The sequence below is a fragment of the Larimichthys crocea genome, chromosome XVIII, assembly GCF_000972845.2.
Source record: "Larimichthys crocea isolate SSNF chromosome XVIII, L_crocea_2.0, whole genome shotgun sequence".
NCBI lineage: Eukaryota > Metazoa > Chordata > Actinopteri > Sciaenidae > Larimichthys > Larimichthys crocea.
This window is the reverse complement of record NC_040028.1, coordinates 18344351-18363119: the sequence shown is the minus strand read 5'-3', so window position 1 is coordinate 18363119 and position 18769 is coordinate 18344351. Positions and strand designations below refer to the sequence as shown.

Genomic DNA, 18769 nt, shown 5'->3' with positions numbered 1-18769 from the left:
TGGCTCCTTTTCAAATGATCCACTGGGATTAATAAATGTAATTTTCACACATTAACTTCCACCTATTCATACATAATGAGCCAAAGCACAACAGTGGTTAAAGCAGTGCTTCTGTCCGCTGGGTATCATTTAAGTCACAGCAGGAGTTGGTAATTGACTGTTGTTCCAGAGTGGTAAACACACACACACACACATACACACACACACACACACACTCCTTTTTCTCAGCATCTCTTCTGCGATGAGTAATTCCACCACATCAAGTACGGTTAAGAAATGGATGGCTGTCCTGGCAAACTTTTCACGCCCGATGAATCATCTTTAAAGACGTGCGGCCAAACCTCAGAGAGATCTGCCTTTAAATCTGAATATTATTAATCATGTTTGTCTCATATTTTTCCTTCTTTGTGATACACTTTGATCATTTCCCCTGCATGCCCTCCGTTCCCTTCCTCTCTTTCTGTACCCCGGCTACCACACTTTGTCTCTCCCTCGCCTTCGTCTTCGTCTTCTTCGTTCGTGGCTGCCTCTGCTTCTGATTTAAACATGCAGCAGGGGGTTGTGGGTAGAGACTCACGCTGTGAAGGATCTCTCTCTGACTCAGGGAGAGCTGAAGGTCAAACACACTCATGATCAGAACCACAGGATGACACCGAAGAGGTGGAATATAAAGAGCACGGGGATGAAAGCCACGAGAGATAAGTTCTGTTTTCTCAGGGTGGCTCGGTGCACGGCAAAGATGTTGCAGCTTCTGCATGCACACATAAACATATATGTATAACGGAGATCTCTGCAGTATGGTGGAGCTACCAACAACAACAACAACTTCTGTCATCCTCACAACTTAATTTTTGTTTTGGGCGCCTGGTTTGTGTTTTCTCTTTCTCTTCTTAATTAGACAGACCCTTGACTGACAAAGCAAACAGAACAAGAACAAGAGCACGAACAAGAGAAAATCATCTGTTTCTTTGAATGGAAAACTCCTGGAGCCCAGATGAAGGTTTTTTTTTTTTTTCCTTTTTCTCCTTTGCAATTTTTGTTGGAAGCATTTGCATATTTCAAAAGTCTACCAAAGAAAATAGCCCAGGGGCAGAAATGGCCGATCTGCATATTGAAGACTCAACAGAGGGCGAAGAGAGGGAGAGAGAGAGAGAGAGAGAGAGAGGGAGGGGAAAGTCTTTGCAAATGATTTGAAGATTTTAAAAAGAAACAACAGTGACAATTAGCTGATGGTGTCATGCTTATTATGCCAGATTAATTGCAGCGTTCACTTCAAGTAAAAAACGATTATTTGCTTAGTTGTCAAGCAGTTTCATGGAGAGAGAGAGAGAGAGGGAGAGAGGGAGGGAGCAGAGGAGAAAAATGTGCATCATAAGAAGGCCTCTTCACCCAGCTTCCTTCATGAATAACAAATAGAGGACCCGGTGCTGTGACCAGCCAGCACAACACATGAAAAACATTACTGCATTCCCCGACTCGTCTGGTTTTCTCTACATTGTGCTCGTAGGCTGGAAACGTGAAACACTGTGGTGCTTTTGTACGGCTCCTCTGTTTTTGCCGAACAGAGCTCAACGATAAACAAGTTTTACAGCCTGTGGATTAAATAATCACATGTATTTTATGGTTATTGACTGTAAAGAGCTGTTCTGTAGAGCTGTTCATAACTTTTGAGTCACATCCTCCTCTCACATGAGTTCTAAACAAATGGTAATTACAAAAATCAGTCAGTTATTAATGTGAGGTGAATAAATTGTGCCTTGATATTTTAATAAATCATGCATTAATGCTGTTTATTCATGTATTAATAGATATTTTGATGATGGAGTTGTCTGTGGGAGACAAAACCTTACAACAATTGTGATATCTCATATATTATTTATGTCATGGCATGATGCAGATTCCTGTACGAGCTTAATGTTCTCACTTGTTATATATTGTCTGTATCATTATGAATTGTTCAAACCACAAAGACAAACATCGCTCTCAGAATATGTTGGACATAAAGCATGAAAACTATTAGGATTAGGGATTAGAACCCTAACTAAATCATTTCATTTGACTTTTGTGGTGCATGAAAAGTGACTTTGTGTCTTTTCAGCTCGTTGGGGAGACCGAAGGAAAGTTTGATCACTCTCCATGTGAAGAAAAGCTGCAGAGCATCTGGAACAAAATGCGTTTATTAAAGTTATTAACATTCACGACTTAAGTTTCTCTGAGGACCTTTTAATTAATGACATGTTAACATTTAAATAAAGTGTTTCATTGCACAAGAAGAAACATTTTGTTAAATGAATGGTTAAAAACTGATCTGTTTAAAAATAGTTCTAACTTTTTTAAACCCTTCATTCAGTGTGTCTTGTACTTGGCTAGTGTCTGACATTAAATGACAAATTTCTTGTGCTGCTCCAAAGTTAAAAATAATCCCAGCATTTAGATGTAGCAGATTACTAGGCTGTGTGATGTTACCTTTATTTGAGCTGAGCCTCATGAGTGAGGGTGTCATTGTGCTCGCTCATGGATGAACCCACCCTGCCTGCCCCCTCTACCCCTCCAAAAAAAGGTCACTGAACCCTTGAAGGAACAGCCGGACTAGTTTCCATGGTGATTTTCTTGAGAGATTAAACAATTTTGACAAATACAATCTGATGAAAATGATTCCTCGACTGTTTTTAGGGAGTCATTCTATATCTGCATCACTCACTGGGTCTATTAGGACATTTTAATCTCCCATAGAGACTCTAACAGCTGAAAGCTTCAGGATGTCTACTACTATCTACCACTGCTGATAAATCATCAGCCCTTATTTCTATGGTTACAACATGTTAATACTTTTGTCTAAAATCTGATGCAGGTAAATGTCATTTGGAGCAGGATAACTGAGCGTAATGGGTAGGTCTATTTAAATGTTATGATAAAGAGAAAAAAAACTCACTTTATGTTGCAAGTTTGAGCAAACTGGCTTACATTTTTCATGTTTATTTATTTATTTTACCTCCTGGATAACATCCAAGACAAATCCGCTGCAAAAAAAAACAAAAAACAGCAGGAAAAGGAGCATCATTTATTGGGCTGCACCTGGCTCTCTCCTCTAGTCACACACACACACACACACACACACACGCACACACACAAAACTTCTGTCTGACTCCATGCTTTACTCTCTGAAGGCCTTTAAATCTGAGGCAGAAAAATTCCGCATGACGCGTTTATTTAAGAGTCCATCCATAAATTGACCCAGCATGGAAACATCTTAGGAGAACTGTTTTTTTTTTTTTTTTTTTGAAAATGGAAAAAACAAATTTTTTGGTTTTTTTTTTTTTTTTTTTTTGTGCACCTTCAGCACTCAGCAGTGTGGCGCGTCACGCCACGGTGGCCTTTTCCTTTACCATATGAAAAGAAAAGCGCATTAAGATGCAAGAGGCGTTTAAACCCCCTGTGTGCCCAAAGTCGACTTGAGTATCTTTGACTCAGGCCTCGGCTGCTCTGCGTGTTCAGAAAAGAGATATATATAGTATATGCGGTACTATTTGCTCTGTCTTTTGTCTGCATAACCTCAGAATCTATGAAAGGTGTATATAAGTAATGCTAATAGTAATAATCTTTGTGAATCTACATTCATATATTTGATATTTTAAGAAGTTTTATTCAGTTTTTCTCTGTCTCTCCAGATGATTCATGCTGACTTTGCGCGCCCTCAAGGACACAGCCGGACTCTTCTGTGTCTTTGTTCCTTTTTTAAAAAAAATAAATATATTTTCTATCATATTGTTGCTTTTTTTTCTCCCCCGCAGCAACAACTTTGTGCACTCGAGGCTGAGACTGAGACACACAACTCCTCTCCTGGCTGTGCGTCCAATCAGCGGGAGCTCTGCAGAGCCTTTCTGTTGTAATTGGATGGAGATTGGAGAGGAATACGCAGCCTTGGCACAACGTAAACACATGCTCGTCTCCTTCGCTCCGTGGAGGACGCACCGAAAAGAGCAGATGGAGTGAATGAAAACTACACCGAGAGAGGACCGGAGAGTGTCTTTATCATTCAGCTTTAAAACGTTTAGATCATAGAAACGTGTCAGTGAGTGCGCGGGTCTAACAGCTCTTCAGTTTGTTTGTTTTTTCAGATCGGGTCTGTGGATTACGCACGGCGCAGCTCCCGGGACAGAGAAAAGTTTTGTTTTGTTGCACAGGATTTCTACGAAAGATCTCAGCGCGCACAAACTGCTATATAACTTAAATTATCACCTGAGCCTCGATGGAGTGATTCGCTCATGCTGAGTTTATTTATGGATTAGAATAAACGAGGACTGCACGCAAACACCAGAAGAGATACATATATCTTATTATATATGCTTTGGGGGATGGCAACAGCTACCTCGAGTCCATACCTAGCCAGCAGCAGGATTTTATCCGGCCCGGCCCTTCACTCTGATCGGAGGGCTGGTGGCATGCAGCCCGGCGGCCCCGCTGTGACCACGGTGTCTAGTGGATACAGAGTGGACCCTTCGGTAAAGATGGTGCAGAGTGACTTCATGCAGGGAGCCATGGTGGCGAGCAACGGGGGCCACATGCTAAGCCATGCCCACCAGTGGGTGACATCGTTGCCTCACGCAGCAGCCGCAGCAGCCGCGGCCGCGGTGGCAGCAGTGGAGGCCAGCTCTCAGTGGCCCCCCAGCTCCCAGCCGCAGGCTGTAAAGAGAAACGCCGGCAGAGAGGACCTCCATTCGGGCTCCGCTCTGCACCACAGGTCCCCACATCTGGGACCCCATCAGACACACGCGGGAGGTTGGGGAGGCACCACGGCGCACATCAGCATCACCGAGGGGCAGCAGCAGCAGCAGCAGCAGCAGCAGCAGCAGCAGCAGCAGCAGCAGCAGCAGTCTCTCATTTACTCGCAGCCCGGCGGGTTTACGGTCAACGGGATGCTCAGCTCGCACGCGGGTCAGAGCCTCATGCATCCGGGGTTGGTGCGCGGAGAGTCCCCGGAATTGGACCACAGCAGCCACCATCATCACCATCACCACCACAACCACCACACGCACCATCACCCGCACCACGGCGTGAGCCACGAACCGCACTCAGACGAGGACACCCCGACGTCCGACGACCTGGAGCACTTCGCCAAACAGTTCAAACAGAGGCGGATCAAGCTGGGTTTCACCCAGGCAGACGTGGGCTTAGCTTTGGGCACCCTGTACGGCAACGTGTTCTCACAGACCACCATTTGCAGGTTTGAAGCGCTTCAGCTGAGCTTCAAGAACATGTGCAAGCTGAAGCCTCTGCTGAACAAGTGGCTGGAGGAGGCCGATTCCACCACCGGGAGCCCGACCAGTATCGATAAAATCGCCACCCAGGGCAGGAAGAGGAAAAAGCGCACATCCATCGAGGTGAGCGTAAAAGGCGCGCTGGAGAGCCACTTCCTCAAGTGTCCGAAACCCTCCGCGCAGGAGATCAACTCTCTGGCGGACACTCTGCAGCTGGAGAAAGAGGTGGTCAGGGTCTGGTTCTGCAACCGCAGGCAGAAAGAGAAGCGCATGACGCCGCCTGGACTGCCACGCACCCCGGAGGACGCATATTCACAGGTGGGCAGCATGGGACCTGACACACCGTCACCCTCCTTAGACTGCAAGAGGATGTACAGCGACACGTGAAATCTGAGCAAAGTGTTTGAATAACTTTTTTTCTTTTTAGAGGAAATATTTCAAGTTTCTCTTAATGATGAACTTTTCATACAGCTTCCCATGTTCTTTGCTCCACAATAATAACGCTATCCATTGTGTGTCTACTTTTACGCATCGCCGGGTATTTTTCTGCACTTTGAATCAACTTTTGGGACATAAAGGCTTGAAAAAATCTGACTAGACAATAATTTAAAGTCTTTTAAAAAGAGCCCAGAGGATGAACATTTGATCAATTTGATACCAAGAAGTTCAAACTAACAATAAAGTTACTTTATCTCTGTATTTCAAATCAAAGCTCCTGTGTAATGCTGCAGGGTTTGACGTCCCACAGGCTAGACTTGGGCTGTAGCCTCCTTTTTTTTCATAAAATAAAAAAAAAAGATTTAATGTGCTTTATTCAGCGTTAAGTTGTTTCTAATGAGCAATAATTTATCTTCCTTCAAACGTGTCTCTCACTTTTTTGTGTTGTGTGTCCGTGGATTTCTGTTGTGGCACAGTTTGGTCAAAGAGCGATTTGAAGTTTTTGGTGTTTTTCTTTCAAAGGAAACTTTTATTTAAAAAAAAAAAAAAGAAACAACATTAGCAAACATTCCTTTAAGTTTCTATACAAGTAAGAAGTCTGCTGTGTATTCCTGTGTGATGATTTGTACTATTTATTTTTTCCACTGTGTTTATTTTCATGGAATAGACTAATTATTTAATAAATCTGACATAAGGAAAGAAGTGTGTTAATATATGGCCATCATTATTAACACACACACACACACACACACACACCACACACACACACCACACACACACACACACACACACACACCCTTTTACAGTGAAATATACTTAGTCTGCTACTTTTTATATTGTCAAATAAACCAAACTTTAAATTGTCTCACATTAAAAATCAAAGCTAATATACAGATATCATCCTATAAATGATATAAATAAGTTATAAAGTCATTCAATAAAACATATTCATGTTATTCTGCCTGGGCTTCTAGAACTGCGATGAGTTATTGATTATTCAAGATGAGAAATTTAAGAAATTGGCTGATCGCCTGTCAAAACATTTTTATTAATTGATCAGTTGTTTTAGTCTTTTTTTTTTTTAAGTAAAACTTCAAACTTTGCAGCTTTGCCCGTCCCAGCTTCTTCGCTGTGTGGATTTGATTTTGAAATATATACGCCTGATCGGCATAAGCGGTGACAGAAAATGGATTGATGGATAAAAACCTGAATAAGTTTTGGGTTTGTTGGTCAAACACAGCACGCTGTTTGAATGCAGTCATCTCTTAAATTTTAACAGTTTTCAGCCAGAAATAATTTGGCAGATTCATCAAAATATTCATCAGTTGCAGCCCTAGCAGCTTCGTTAAGTTATTACCATTTGTACTGTATCATAAATCAAAATAATCTGTCTCCAGCCAAAACCACATCCAAGTTTTCCACCTAGTTGTGTTTCCTCAGCTGAAACTGATTGACCTCATCACGTATGTCTGTTGTTGGAGTTTGCCTCCACATTTTTGCGTGTTATGTACCCGCATATCAGTCCAGCCACATACAGTACATCCTGTGGCAGTGATACCGACTGCAGCTCCGTGGAAAGCAGCCAAACGGAGGTCGGCTATCCCAGCTGGCAGTTCACCTCGGCAGCGGTTGCCAAGGTGACGGTGAGATGGAGTGACACGAGGCAGCGGATCTTTTGCCACAGATGATGGGTTTGGCAGATAGGCGGCGAGAAGCTGGAGAGACGCTGGCTCTGGAAAACAATCTGTGTTTCCTCTGTCTGTCTGATCCACGCACGCATACACAGGCTGATGTTTCTTTCAAATACCTCATCAATAATAAAGAAAAAAGACGAGGAGGGTTGGAGTGAAACTTGGAGGGAGGTCAAAGGTCAGCTGGGAGAGAAGCTGCCAACAAACGAGAGAACACTGAGGAATAAACTCAAACCGGAAAGTTAATGCTTTACTGCAAATGTTACACTTTTATTACAGCTTGAGCTTTGTTCTCTTTCCTTTACTGCACGTCTTCCAGAAGCTGACACTGAAAACAAACAAGTTCATGTGACTCTTGATGAAATCATTTGCATTTCTTGGAATAACACGAGTCCTAACAATGCCAATACTAAAACAAATCTTACTTTTGCTGGTAAAACACACACGGACAGGGCGTAAATATGTCAAAAATTGTGCAAGGTGTGCGTGTGTGTCGTTGGTGAACACTGGCAGGATTTAGGGGAAAGGGAAAGTCCGGCCTTGTGGGTTATAAATAGCAGTCCGCTCGTATGAATAGGTGGTTTGAATAGGTTTTTTTTACACGTCAGCCTGTCCAGCCTTCATCACTGCAGGTCAATTTTCAATCCATTAATAGGCTGGAGGGAGATGAGGAGATGTTGATGATACTTCACCTGCTTATAACCAAAGAAAGCAGAGACCTTAGACACTTTAACTTTATGAAAAATACAAGATTTTATTATTGGGCAGATAATCCATCAAATCCAGTTTGGTGAACTCAGAAATGATATTTTTATATATTGAAAAAAGTTCTCACTGACTTTTATTGACTTATTACAATCATGTAAAACAACTAAAAAGACACACACCTTTCTGCAGCTGGTGACAGAGGTGAAGGTACCGCAGCCTCACTGTAATGCCTCTTAATATGATGTACAGTATTCCCCCTCAACAAGCTGCAAGCACACGGCCCGAGCTCTCTGATAAAAAAAAAACTGAGGCAGAATCTAAGCTGGCAGGATTGCTGTGTGATCCCCTCAAAGCTTAGCGATGTAAAGATGTGAGATAAAGCTGGAATTGAGGGATAAAAAAACCCTTTAAAGGGGGTTTTGTCATCGCACGACGCTAGGTGTCTCCTCTGAATATTAATGCTGGGATCTGAAGGTACGAGCTGATGATGGTACAGTAACCTGAACCACAAACCCAACACACCCACCCTCCTCTTCAATCAGCTCACGTGTGCTTGTGATGACAGCAAAATGTGCAGCGCCTCACAGTATGTGCTACTTAAATGTAGTAGTATTCATCAGTGGTGTATTGTTGCATCACTGAACGAGGGTTTGATACACGCTCTAAGGATGTTATTACTTTCTGCTAAACATAATTGCTCATAATTGCTCTTAAAGCCTTGTTCAGAGGCACTTTACATAAAGCAATTATTGCATGATAATCCCCCTCGTTTCACTGCTTGTTGTTTGGCCTGCTGCAGACACAAAACTGCACCAATTGAAAGAATTATTTCACAACAGCAAAGTTTGAATCTACGACTATTTCACACTGGGTTGCACATTATCAGTCCCCACTGTTTGGTGTTAATTATTTTCACATGGTGGAGATTGGTTAACCACTAAAGTCTAACACTGATTAACACACCGTTTAAAAAACTCACGACACACACACACACACACACAACTCCCACCTGGAATCCTAGACTTGAATAAAAGTGGCTCTTGGTTGTTTGTGAAGTCAATTTATTTGTGTGTGAATCTATTAAAATGTAACACAAACACTGTCTGTACAAGACTCAGTCAATATTGTTTCTTCTCCTCTGAATATTCAGATTTAGTGGCCAACATTTTTTCACTTTGCCTGTGTTTGCTTTATTTATTTGTTTATTTATTTTTTGGGTGAATGATGGAGTACCAAAGTCTCTCCATCAGGAAGAAATTAAAGCAAACATCTGTGGAATAATGGACAGGGAAATGAATTCTCTCACTCGCAGCCTTGTTGTGTGGGTGCCACTGAACGTGACGAGCATGCATGTGCCAGACCGGTGGAGTGGAACTCGTTTGATGGGCATGTTCAACACATGGGCACGATGCCAATTTAGACAAGCATGCCCATGAAAAGAATCTCTGGCTGCATGCTAAGTGTGCGAATGTAACCGCGTGTGAAGACTGAGAATACAACACTGTTTATTGTATGAAATCATAAATTAATTACAACTGAGTTCAGAAAAATCTGTGTTATTCTGCACATCTGGACTCTCACTGACATCACTCATGTGTCCACAAAATACAATGTGAGAGTTTCATCTGTTCATTCAAGGATGTTTGTGTAGAATTATTATGAACCTCTAAGAAGAAGAAGTGATGCACCTTTGAATAAGTTTAAATTTATAATAAAACTTTACATTCCTAAAATAAAAATCTTAACATACCAACACAGAAATGTCTCCCTGCTTCAACAGCTAGAGATAGATGTGAGGTACAATGCTGCCATCTCCTGCACAACATAATTAATGCATGTTTCTGAATTTTTACAGTGCAAAAAGACAATGATCCAATGGCAAATAAAAAGAAAGATTCCCGAATTAAATACAAATGTGATATTTTAAATTAGAGATAACTATAAGTTAGTAATTAAAGAAGAGAAAACCATAATCCAATATATAAAATATATACAAGTATAAAGAAACATAAACAAGATATTATAAGATATTCATTTAAATGTGCCCCTCATATGCTCTACTCTAATTGACTTATTTATATACTGTATTACAGTTATGAGTTAAAGATCTAGAGCAAATATTATTGTCATTATGATATTTCTGTTTGCTCACTTCAGTTCAGAATATACTCTGTAAATACTGTTGATGAAGTAATACATCAGTGATGTAGCAAGTAATGTATCAGTAATACAATATTGCCACATATTTTATTATATATATTACATATTATATATTATTTTTATATATGTGGTAAATTTGAAGGGTGAAATAAGTAGCCCATTTATTAAGTCAGTATTTTTGCTTTTTTGTTGTTGTTTTTTTCAGATATTTTTGCGTCTTGGCACAAAAAGAGTGACATGATATGGATTTATTAATTACATACAATAAAACAGATTAAACAGTGTTATATTCTAAAAAATATGATATTCATATTGTATCTGTATATTAGGTCTTATATGAACATTAGCATTACTTATATTATATTATATTATATTATATTATATTATATTATATTATATTATACTCCACCTTCTAAATGAATGCATTTGCCGCATTGCTCCTTTAAATCAGTGACCACCTGCTCTCCTCGCGTCAGCATCATCCGCAGGCGGCACGATGGCGATCGATACGCCAGTGAAATATTCAAAGTGGGACATTTAGAGAAAATCTCGACGTGCACAGAGACACAAACACGATCGTCGAGCACGCAGACTCGACGGGAGACAATCATGACACCTGAAATGAAACGTAACGTGAAGGTAGGGCTGTTTGTGTGTGAAGATGTGTTGCTTTGTTGCTTTAATCCCCCACACTCGTTGCTTACATGATCATCTGTCATCCTGTGTTTGATGCCTGTGATGTTTTTTGTTGTTGTTGCATGGACTGATGCAGACACTCATATGTGAGGACACCCTGTACAGGCTCAGTGGTGGCTCTATGCAAAAACTCTTTATTATCACTGGATGGATGAGAGCTATGGATTATGAATACACAGAGGAAATATCTCATATACTACTACACTGTAAAACATCAGCATAACCTTCTAAATTGAACACTTCCTCCTCAAGTCTAACATGAAAACAAAGAAACCTGTTTCTGTTGAAATAAGCCCCCTGCTGGGTGAGTCACCTCCTTATCTTCTTTACATGATTTGCATTTTTAAAATTCAAACGTGACAAAGTTCAAATGTTTTAATCATTTTGTTGCCATGTACTCTGCACGGTCCTATTATTTCTTATTTGCTACCTCAAGCGTTGTTTTTATTTTAGCTTTTTTTTTTCCTCTGATGACCTGATTTATTTCCCATATTTGACTTAATTAATTGTGTTATTGCATGGGGTGCTTCTGTTTATCACCTGCATGTCTGAGTCAGTGAGACATCTTTGCTACATGAAGTCCTGGAAAAAAGTCCTGAGTTGCAAACTGTGATACAAAAAAAATATTTTGTCATGGGCGACTACAGGTTGCCTTGAAACTGGTGACCTTGTTGCCTTGGCAACAACCAGTAACACTGTGCAGCAGCATAAAGGGTTTTGTGGAAGAATGTAGCTCACCTTTACCTCTGCATGAACCATCGCGTACTGAGAGAACAATACTGCTCTTGTTGTAAGTTAAATCAAACACAGATTTTCTCAGTGTTATGATGATATGTTTAGATTTTTACTATCAGCAGTAGATAGTTCGTAGTTGTAGTTGAGCTGCTTCAGTTTCAGGCTCCTGGTGTCGTGCATATTGGCTCACTGTCACAAAATCTGCACAGAACAAATCCATCGATGATGTTATTCATAACGCCTACTACTCCGACACTCTGGGTGGTACCGCTGTAAGTTCACAGGACATTAAACGTGGCTATGACCACTAACTGGTCTTCTTGTCTCGCAGCTCCGAAGTGCCAGTCGACCTGTGAAGACCACGTCTGAGACCTGAACGCCAGCTTGACCTCGGAGACACGTCATTAACGCTTGTGCTGTCCCACCAACAGGAGCAGGAGGCGGAAACCATAGCAACAGACGTGTCGTGTGTGTGTGTGTGTGTGTGTGTGTGTGTGTGTGTGTGTGTTCTGAGGATGCCTCTCTGTTATATCAAGGTTGCATCAGAGCCTGAGGCGTTACCCAAGAATCAGCTGCTGCTCAGTCGACTGAAGGCAACTGTACCACGGGTGTGTACTGTACTTTTTTTGTAAATGTGTGTATTTCTATTCAGGTGTGAAACATCACACATACTGTGTGTGTGTGAGTGTTTGTATATGCGCCCTTGTGAATCTGCACAGCTCAGCTGTTAATCATTAACCTCATTCCAGCCAGTGAGCAGCACATCCCTGTCCTGTGTGACTGGATCTGTCCCAGTCTGTGGGTTGATCCCGTGGCTTATATAAAACTCCATCAGCATCAGGAGGACGTCATTCCTCCTCTCACTGTTTCAAATTTGCAATTATCACTGAGTAATAGATCACAGAGCAGCTGAACTCGTCTGATTATGAGACACCCAGTCAGTGTTTGCTGTAACTGAGCCGTGTTTACAGCAGCATTTATGAGACTGGCATCAATGTGACGTTCCAGTTTCAGAGTGCAACACCTCTGTGGGAACTATGTCCAGCTGTACACATGTATTTGTTTTGATTACAATACTTATGATCCAAAAACTAGCCAGCAGACAACTTTGCTGAGAGCCAAACATCAAGACTTGCTTCTTTTTGCCTGCTCCGGTTCTGGCACGACACCAGCATTCACCCACACCTCTTCTTCTTCCCAGCGGTCCAAAATGTCTCTGGTGCAAAGACTAATACTCCTTTTGTGCACAGTTCGGCAGCCCGGCTAACAAACTGAGCTTACAGCAGCTACAGTTGGCAGCAGTTTACTTCACCGCCCATCGGGAAACTCTGTAAATCGCAGAGAGTTGAGGCGGAGCAGCCGGAGGACATTAGAGGGAAAAGCAGAAAACATTTTCTCTGTAAAATATGATTCAGTTTCACCAAAATCAGTGAAACAGTTGGTTGTGTGTCACTTAGTGCTGTAAAGCGTTACGTACCCGGAGCACAAAGTTACATAGTGTGAGAACAGTCCAACAAATGAGACAAAATTATTTAAAATCTGTTATTTTATGGAAGAAAAGTTACACATTGTTGCTTTAATTCGCATCCATTAACATCACAGACCGTGTGAGATATAAAGTTTTATGTTTCATGATGTTCTTGTCTTTCCATCTCAGACATCGCCATGGATGACCAACTTCTGGAAGAGACCTTAACGTGTATGTCACAACAATAATCAAACATGCACCCTCTCACGAGCTGATACCCCCCCTGATCGAAGCTGCTATGGCTTTCTGCAATGAAAGCATGCTGGAGGAGTGTGCCTTCATGCAGCCGGACAAAGAGGACGACGCAGCAGAAGGCCTCCCGTCAGAAGCTGCGACGCCCGCCATATCAGTCACTCTGCGTGTGACCCTGGCAGCCATAATGATCTTCATGATCACTATTGGTTTCCTCGGCAACGCGATCGTGTGTCTGATTGTTTACCAGAAACCTGCCATGCGTTCCGCTATCAATCTCCTCCTTGCCACGTTGGCCTTTTCGGACATAATGCTCTCTCTGCTCTGCATGCCCTTCACTGCAGTCACCGTGGCGACCGCCGACTGGAGCTTTGGGAGCGGCTTCTGCAGAGCGTCCATCATGCTGTACTGGCTGTTCGTCCTGGAGGGGGTGTCCATACTCCTCATAATCAGCGTGGACCGTTTCCTCATCATTGTGCAGCGGCAGGACAAGTTGACCCCGCACAGAGCTAAACTGTTGATCGCAGGCTCGTGGGTGCTGAGCCTGTGCGTGTCTCTGCCGTCCGTAGTCGGGTGGAGGACAGGTGCAGCAGGTATCGGGGGTTCCTGGGCGCCGCAGTGCGTGCTGGGATACAGTGATTCTCTGGCAGACCGTGGTTACACAGTGCTGTTGGCGGTCGCGGTTTTCTTTGTGCCGTTTGCCGTCATGCTATACTCTTACATGTGCATCCTCAATACAGTGCGCCGCAACACCCTGCGCATCCACAACCACACCAGTGAGCATTCCTGCCTGCCGGCCCTCAACCAGGTCAGCAAAATGAGACTCACCGGGCTGCAGCGCCCGCCTCAGATCAAGGTGGACATGAGCTTCAAGACCAGGGCTTTCACCACCATCCTCATCCTCTTCGTCGGCTTCTCCGTGTGCTGGTTGCCGCACACGGTGGTCAGCCTGCTGGCCGTGTTCAGCCGGCAGTTCTACTACAGCTCCGTCTTTTACCCAATCAGCATAGGCGCCCTGTGGCTCAGCTACCTGAAGACGGTGTTCAACCCCGTCATCTACTGCTGGAGGATCAGAAAATTCAGGGAGGCCTGTCAGGAGTTTATTCCCAAGAGCTGCAGACTGTGTCCCAAAGTGCCGGGCAGGAGCCGCAGGAGAGTGAGGCCCAGCAACATCTACGTCTGCAGCGAGACTCAGTCAGCCGTGTGAAACAAGGACGACCAGGCCGTCGATGCACAAACCAGCAGCTTCTGACACTGCTACCAACTGTTTTTAACTCTTAATTTTCCTCCCGATAAGCAATCAGAGGCGACTAAAGTTTACTTAAAAATAATATACCAATAATCTCACCGCAAGAATCTCAATTTTTTGTCCTAAGGGGGACGAGAAGTGCTCAGAGAAATCAACATTTGAACAACCCCATCTGCAGAGGAAGATCCTGTATTACAATCAAAAGCTCCAGAATAGCTACTGAATCTTGTCGTGAGATTATTTTTGTCTGCTGCTTTCCGAGATCAACAATGAACCTTCAGTCTCTCTTAACTTTATGGCCAAGGTTCATCTCCTCTATTGTCAGTTTACTTTTTATTGTTTCATAATTTGTATCATCGGTGTCATTCTGTTTCTTCAGACTGCCTCCGTTGTCAGTCTTTTGAGTAGTAGTGGTGATAATAATGCTGTCATGTGTGTGAATTTCACACAAAAAAAAAACATGGTATACACGGTATTAATGTTCAGTGATGTTCTAAGAGTAATTAATTAACTTTGTGCTGAAACACGACCTCCTGTGAGTCGAAATGATTCTTCTCGAGTGTGTTAACAAAGAGGTGTGTCAGTTGTTGAGCTGTGACTGTTTACCTGATTGTATTATTGTGTCATGAATGACCGAACCGGGTAAATAAATGTAGTTTTTAAAAGAGTTTTGTATTGACAGACTGATGACAAACACGTTCTAGTCGGCTGCTTTCACAATGTACATAAACCACGTTGGTACATAATGGGAATAGGTTGCTGTGTTGCCGGGATACTAAACACATCCGTTCACCGTGAGTGGATATATATCGACTCCACCGAGGACAACGTACACAGCGGTTTGTTTATTGAATTCTATTAGGTTAGATAATCCCACAGGAGGAGAGAAGTCTGCACGGAAACCGTAACTAATTTTTCTCAGAGGAACGCTGAATGAACAAATGAAGTAACATTGAACACGTGGCATTTTAAATAAAGTGCATTCATTTAGAGATATTTGTATAAATGTTACAAAGCTGAAAGCCCATCGACAATAACAGTTACATAGAGGTTGTGTTGCTGTACAGCTCAAAACAGGAAGATGGTGCTGTTCTTTCACTGCAAATTAAGTTAGCTCGATTTCCTGCTGTGATTTCAGCCCCCGTCGTCAATAAATTGACTTTTTGTTTCACTTCATTCATCCTATTTAAATCATTAATCAAATTATGCTGTTTCAGAAGTCTGAAAATGAAGTCCAGTTAACAGCGGCACGGTTTTGACAGCGAAGAAGAAGAATGTGTGGTGGTAAATCACAAAAAACATAAATTAAGACCATGTTGAGCTTTTTCAATGCTTAATGACTGCTGGCAGCAGTTAATGTTTTCTGATTATTAGATAATAAGCTGATTATTTCCCCCCAATTAACTGATTATGAAACGTCAAAATTCAGCCCAGATTTTTGGATTTATTGTCACATAAAACAGAGAAAGGCAGCAAAGTCCTCTACTTTGATCATGTTTGGAAATTTACAAATAAATTCATTATTAAATCTATTCATCAAGCAATCATTTCAGCTCTAATGTCATATTAATGTTTTAAAGCACAGTAAACAAGTACAGTTTAATGTTTTTGACCTGAAAACTCACATGATTCATGGAAATCATAATTATTTTATGTGTCAGCTGACAATTTTATGTTCTGAACCTGCAGGAAAACAAGTAGTATTCATATAACTTTCTCAGTATACGTTAATTCTTTAATGTGTAAAGTAAAAGGGGAAGTAGTTTTCATTCATGCACACACACTACTGGCATAAAATTTCAAGGAAAACAAGAAATATGTTATAATAATGTATTTTAATTATAATCTGAATGCCAAAAAGTGCAAATGATTGTATGTTTCTGTTTATATAAAATCAAACCCCCTTTCCACGCCTGGACGTGACAAACGATATAAAACATGAATTTAGGCCCAAGGAATCTACTCAAGCTCCCACATGTGACAACGGATGCATGTTCTGTCCATCTTAATCCAGATCTCATGGTTGCTTCTATATTACATTACTGTCCTAACTTAATCACTTCACTTGAAGCTGGATCCAAATCATACAGGAACCGCAAAGACGTCAGGAGAAAGGACATTTTTGCTCAGATCCAAGGCCGCAATAGTTTCCCACAGTAGGCTGGACTCGGGATCTTCAGGGTTTTGGTTTCATATGAATTTGGAAACTATGTTGGTCTAACGTCCCACAGCTGAGTTACATTGATCTGCGGTTATTATTAAACACATTATTCCAGGACTGTAAAAAAAAAAAAGAAAGAAGTTTATGGTAATAATTGAATAAATGTGTGACGTCTATTCTGTCTGCAAACCAGGGCCAGTTTAATACAACACTTGGTCGAGTCTTCTTGTCTGCAGAACTTTAAATCTGAATAACTGGACTCTTTTCCATTCATCTGACAGGCTTCATGATGAATAATCTGGATCTCCATGAGGGGGCAATGCCAGCATGTAGGTCCAATGGTTAAATCAGCTTATGACTGAAAACAGTCCTGTATTCACTCACTAACAAGGACATCACTGAGACAAGAAGTCTTTACAAACTGGAGGCCTCTTTATTTTTATGACTTCTCTAAACTCATTTGTTGCAGTCAGTTTGACAAAATTACAAACTGATGAGGCACGGCTCCAGTGAAGACACAGCTGCAACAAGTATTCTGTTTTACACAGCCTGAAAACTTAAACTTGGCATCATGTTAAAGGATCATTTTGCATTTTTTAAACAAACAACAGTATTATTCAGTACAAAAGTGTATTGCATTCACTTTTTTATTATTTTTCTGTTTTTCGTGGTAATTTCTTTTCCTGAATAATCAAGATACTTTGAAATCCTCAAAAAATCATCAAAACACCTTTTACCTTTCAACAACAGACAACTTCTATAGTATTTTCATGTTATGTATACTATTAGCATGTAACCTAACGTTATGACGAATGGCTCCTTCTACTTGTGCCAAGCCAATATAACGAAAGAAAGGCGATTAATTTTGGAGCAACAGGCTTCCAATAGAAGCATAAAGTTTAAAACATAACAAGAGTATCATACCTTGTGTGTAACTGTAACTGTAATTACATGCCTTACCTTTATTGACCCGGTACGGTAGAAAGTGCAGGGCGGGAGTCACCATAGATCCACGGGAGTCACTTGCAGGTTTGGATGTTCTTGCAAGATTTCAAAGTATTTTGATAATTCAGGAAAAAAATTACCACAAAAAACAGAAAAATAATTACTCAGAAAAAACGTGTTTTTTTTTTAATGCAATATGCTTCCGTAATTCAGGGCCCTATTAAAACTAGTCTAGAGTCACTGTTTAGTTTAGTCTGTAGAAACATGGTGTTTCAACACGGCGGCCTCCATGAAAGAGGACCCGCTCTTATTTTCTTAAGTGGAAAGATGCAGAGGGCCCGGTATTTCAAGACTGGCTCACAGAGTTAGGTAAAGTAGCTGCTTTTGAAAGAATATCCTATAGTATAACAAATAATACTGATAAATATAATGAGAAATAGGGAATGTTTTTAAAGACTGTATTCTTTACAGGGTACCTAAAATATTTCTGCATATAGTGATCATAATGGGCTGTTTTTGGGGGAGGTAAATGAAGGTGGAGGTGGACTGGATGTTATGCAGGGATCTGTTTTCCGGAAGTCTACTTGTGGTCAGTGAATTTCACATGGGACAACAACAGTATAGTGGTTGTTTCCTGGTAAATGGACTGCTTAACATATTGAGCATGGACTGATGTATCTGTCTGGGACTTGTTATGTATTTGTTTTCATTTTATTTTCTATTTGTTTGTTTTTTATGTTTTATTGTCAAAATAAGATTGTGCATCTTTTATCTTGACTTGGCCTTTATTTTTTTTTATTTTTTTTTTTTTTTACACTGTTCTCTTAGTTAATCTTGTAAAATGTAAAACTCAATAAAAAAATTTTCAGGTGATCATACATGCTTGAAATGCAGGACTTTTACTTGTATTTACAGTGTGATATTAGTACTTTTGCATGATAAACGGTACTGGAACTGTACATATATACTGACTTTCTAGTCTTATGAACACACATTCACACAATCATT

At 41.2% G+C, this 18769-nt stretch overlaps 2 protein-coding genes across 3 annotated transcripts; both read left to right on the top strand.

Moving 5' to 3' along the window:
* Positions 1-3856: 3856 nt before the first annotated feature.
* On the top strand, positions 3857-6167 carry pou3f3a (POU class 3 homeobox 3a). Its single transcript, XM_027291092.1, has one exon. It carries the CDS (start codon positions 4344-4346, stop codon positions 5643-5645), a length of 1302 nt encoding a protein of 433 aa, XP_027146893.1. The 5' UTR covers positions 3857-4343; the 3' UTR covers positions 5646-6167.
* A 4545-nt stretch (positions 6168-10712) lies between these two features.
* Positions 10713-15947, top strand: gpr45 (G protein-coupled receptor 45). 2 transcript variants are annotated; one of them, XM_019255748.2, is made up of 3 exons: positions 10713-10894; positions 12018-12294; positions 13344-15947. In XM_019255748.2, the coding sequence occupies exon 3, from the start codon at positions 13453-13455 to the stop codon at positions 14611-14613; it is 1161 nt and encodes a 386-aa protein (XP_019111293.1). In that variant the 5' UTR covers positions 10713-10894; positions 12018-12294; positions 13344-13452; the 3' UTR covers positions 14614-15947. The 2 variants fall into 2 exon arrangements, with proteins under 2 accessions (XP_019111293.1, XP_027146581.1); XM_027290780.1 differs by lacking the exon at positions 10713-10894 and adding an exon at positions 11659-11741.
* Positions 15948-18769: the final 2822 nt, after the last annotated feature.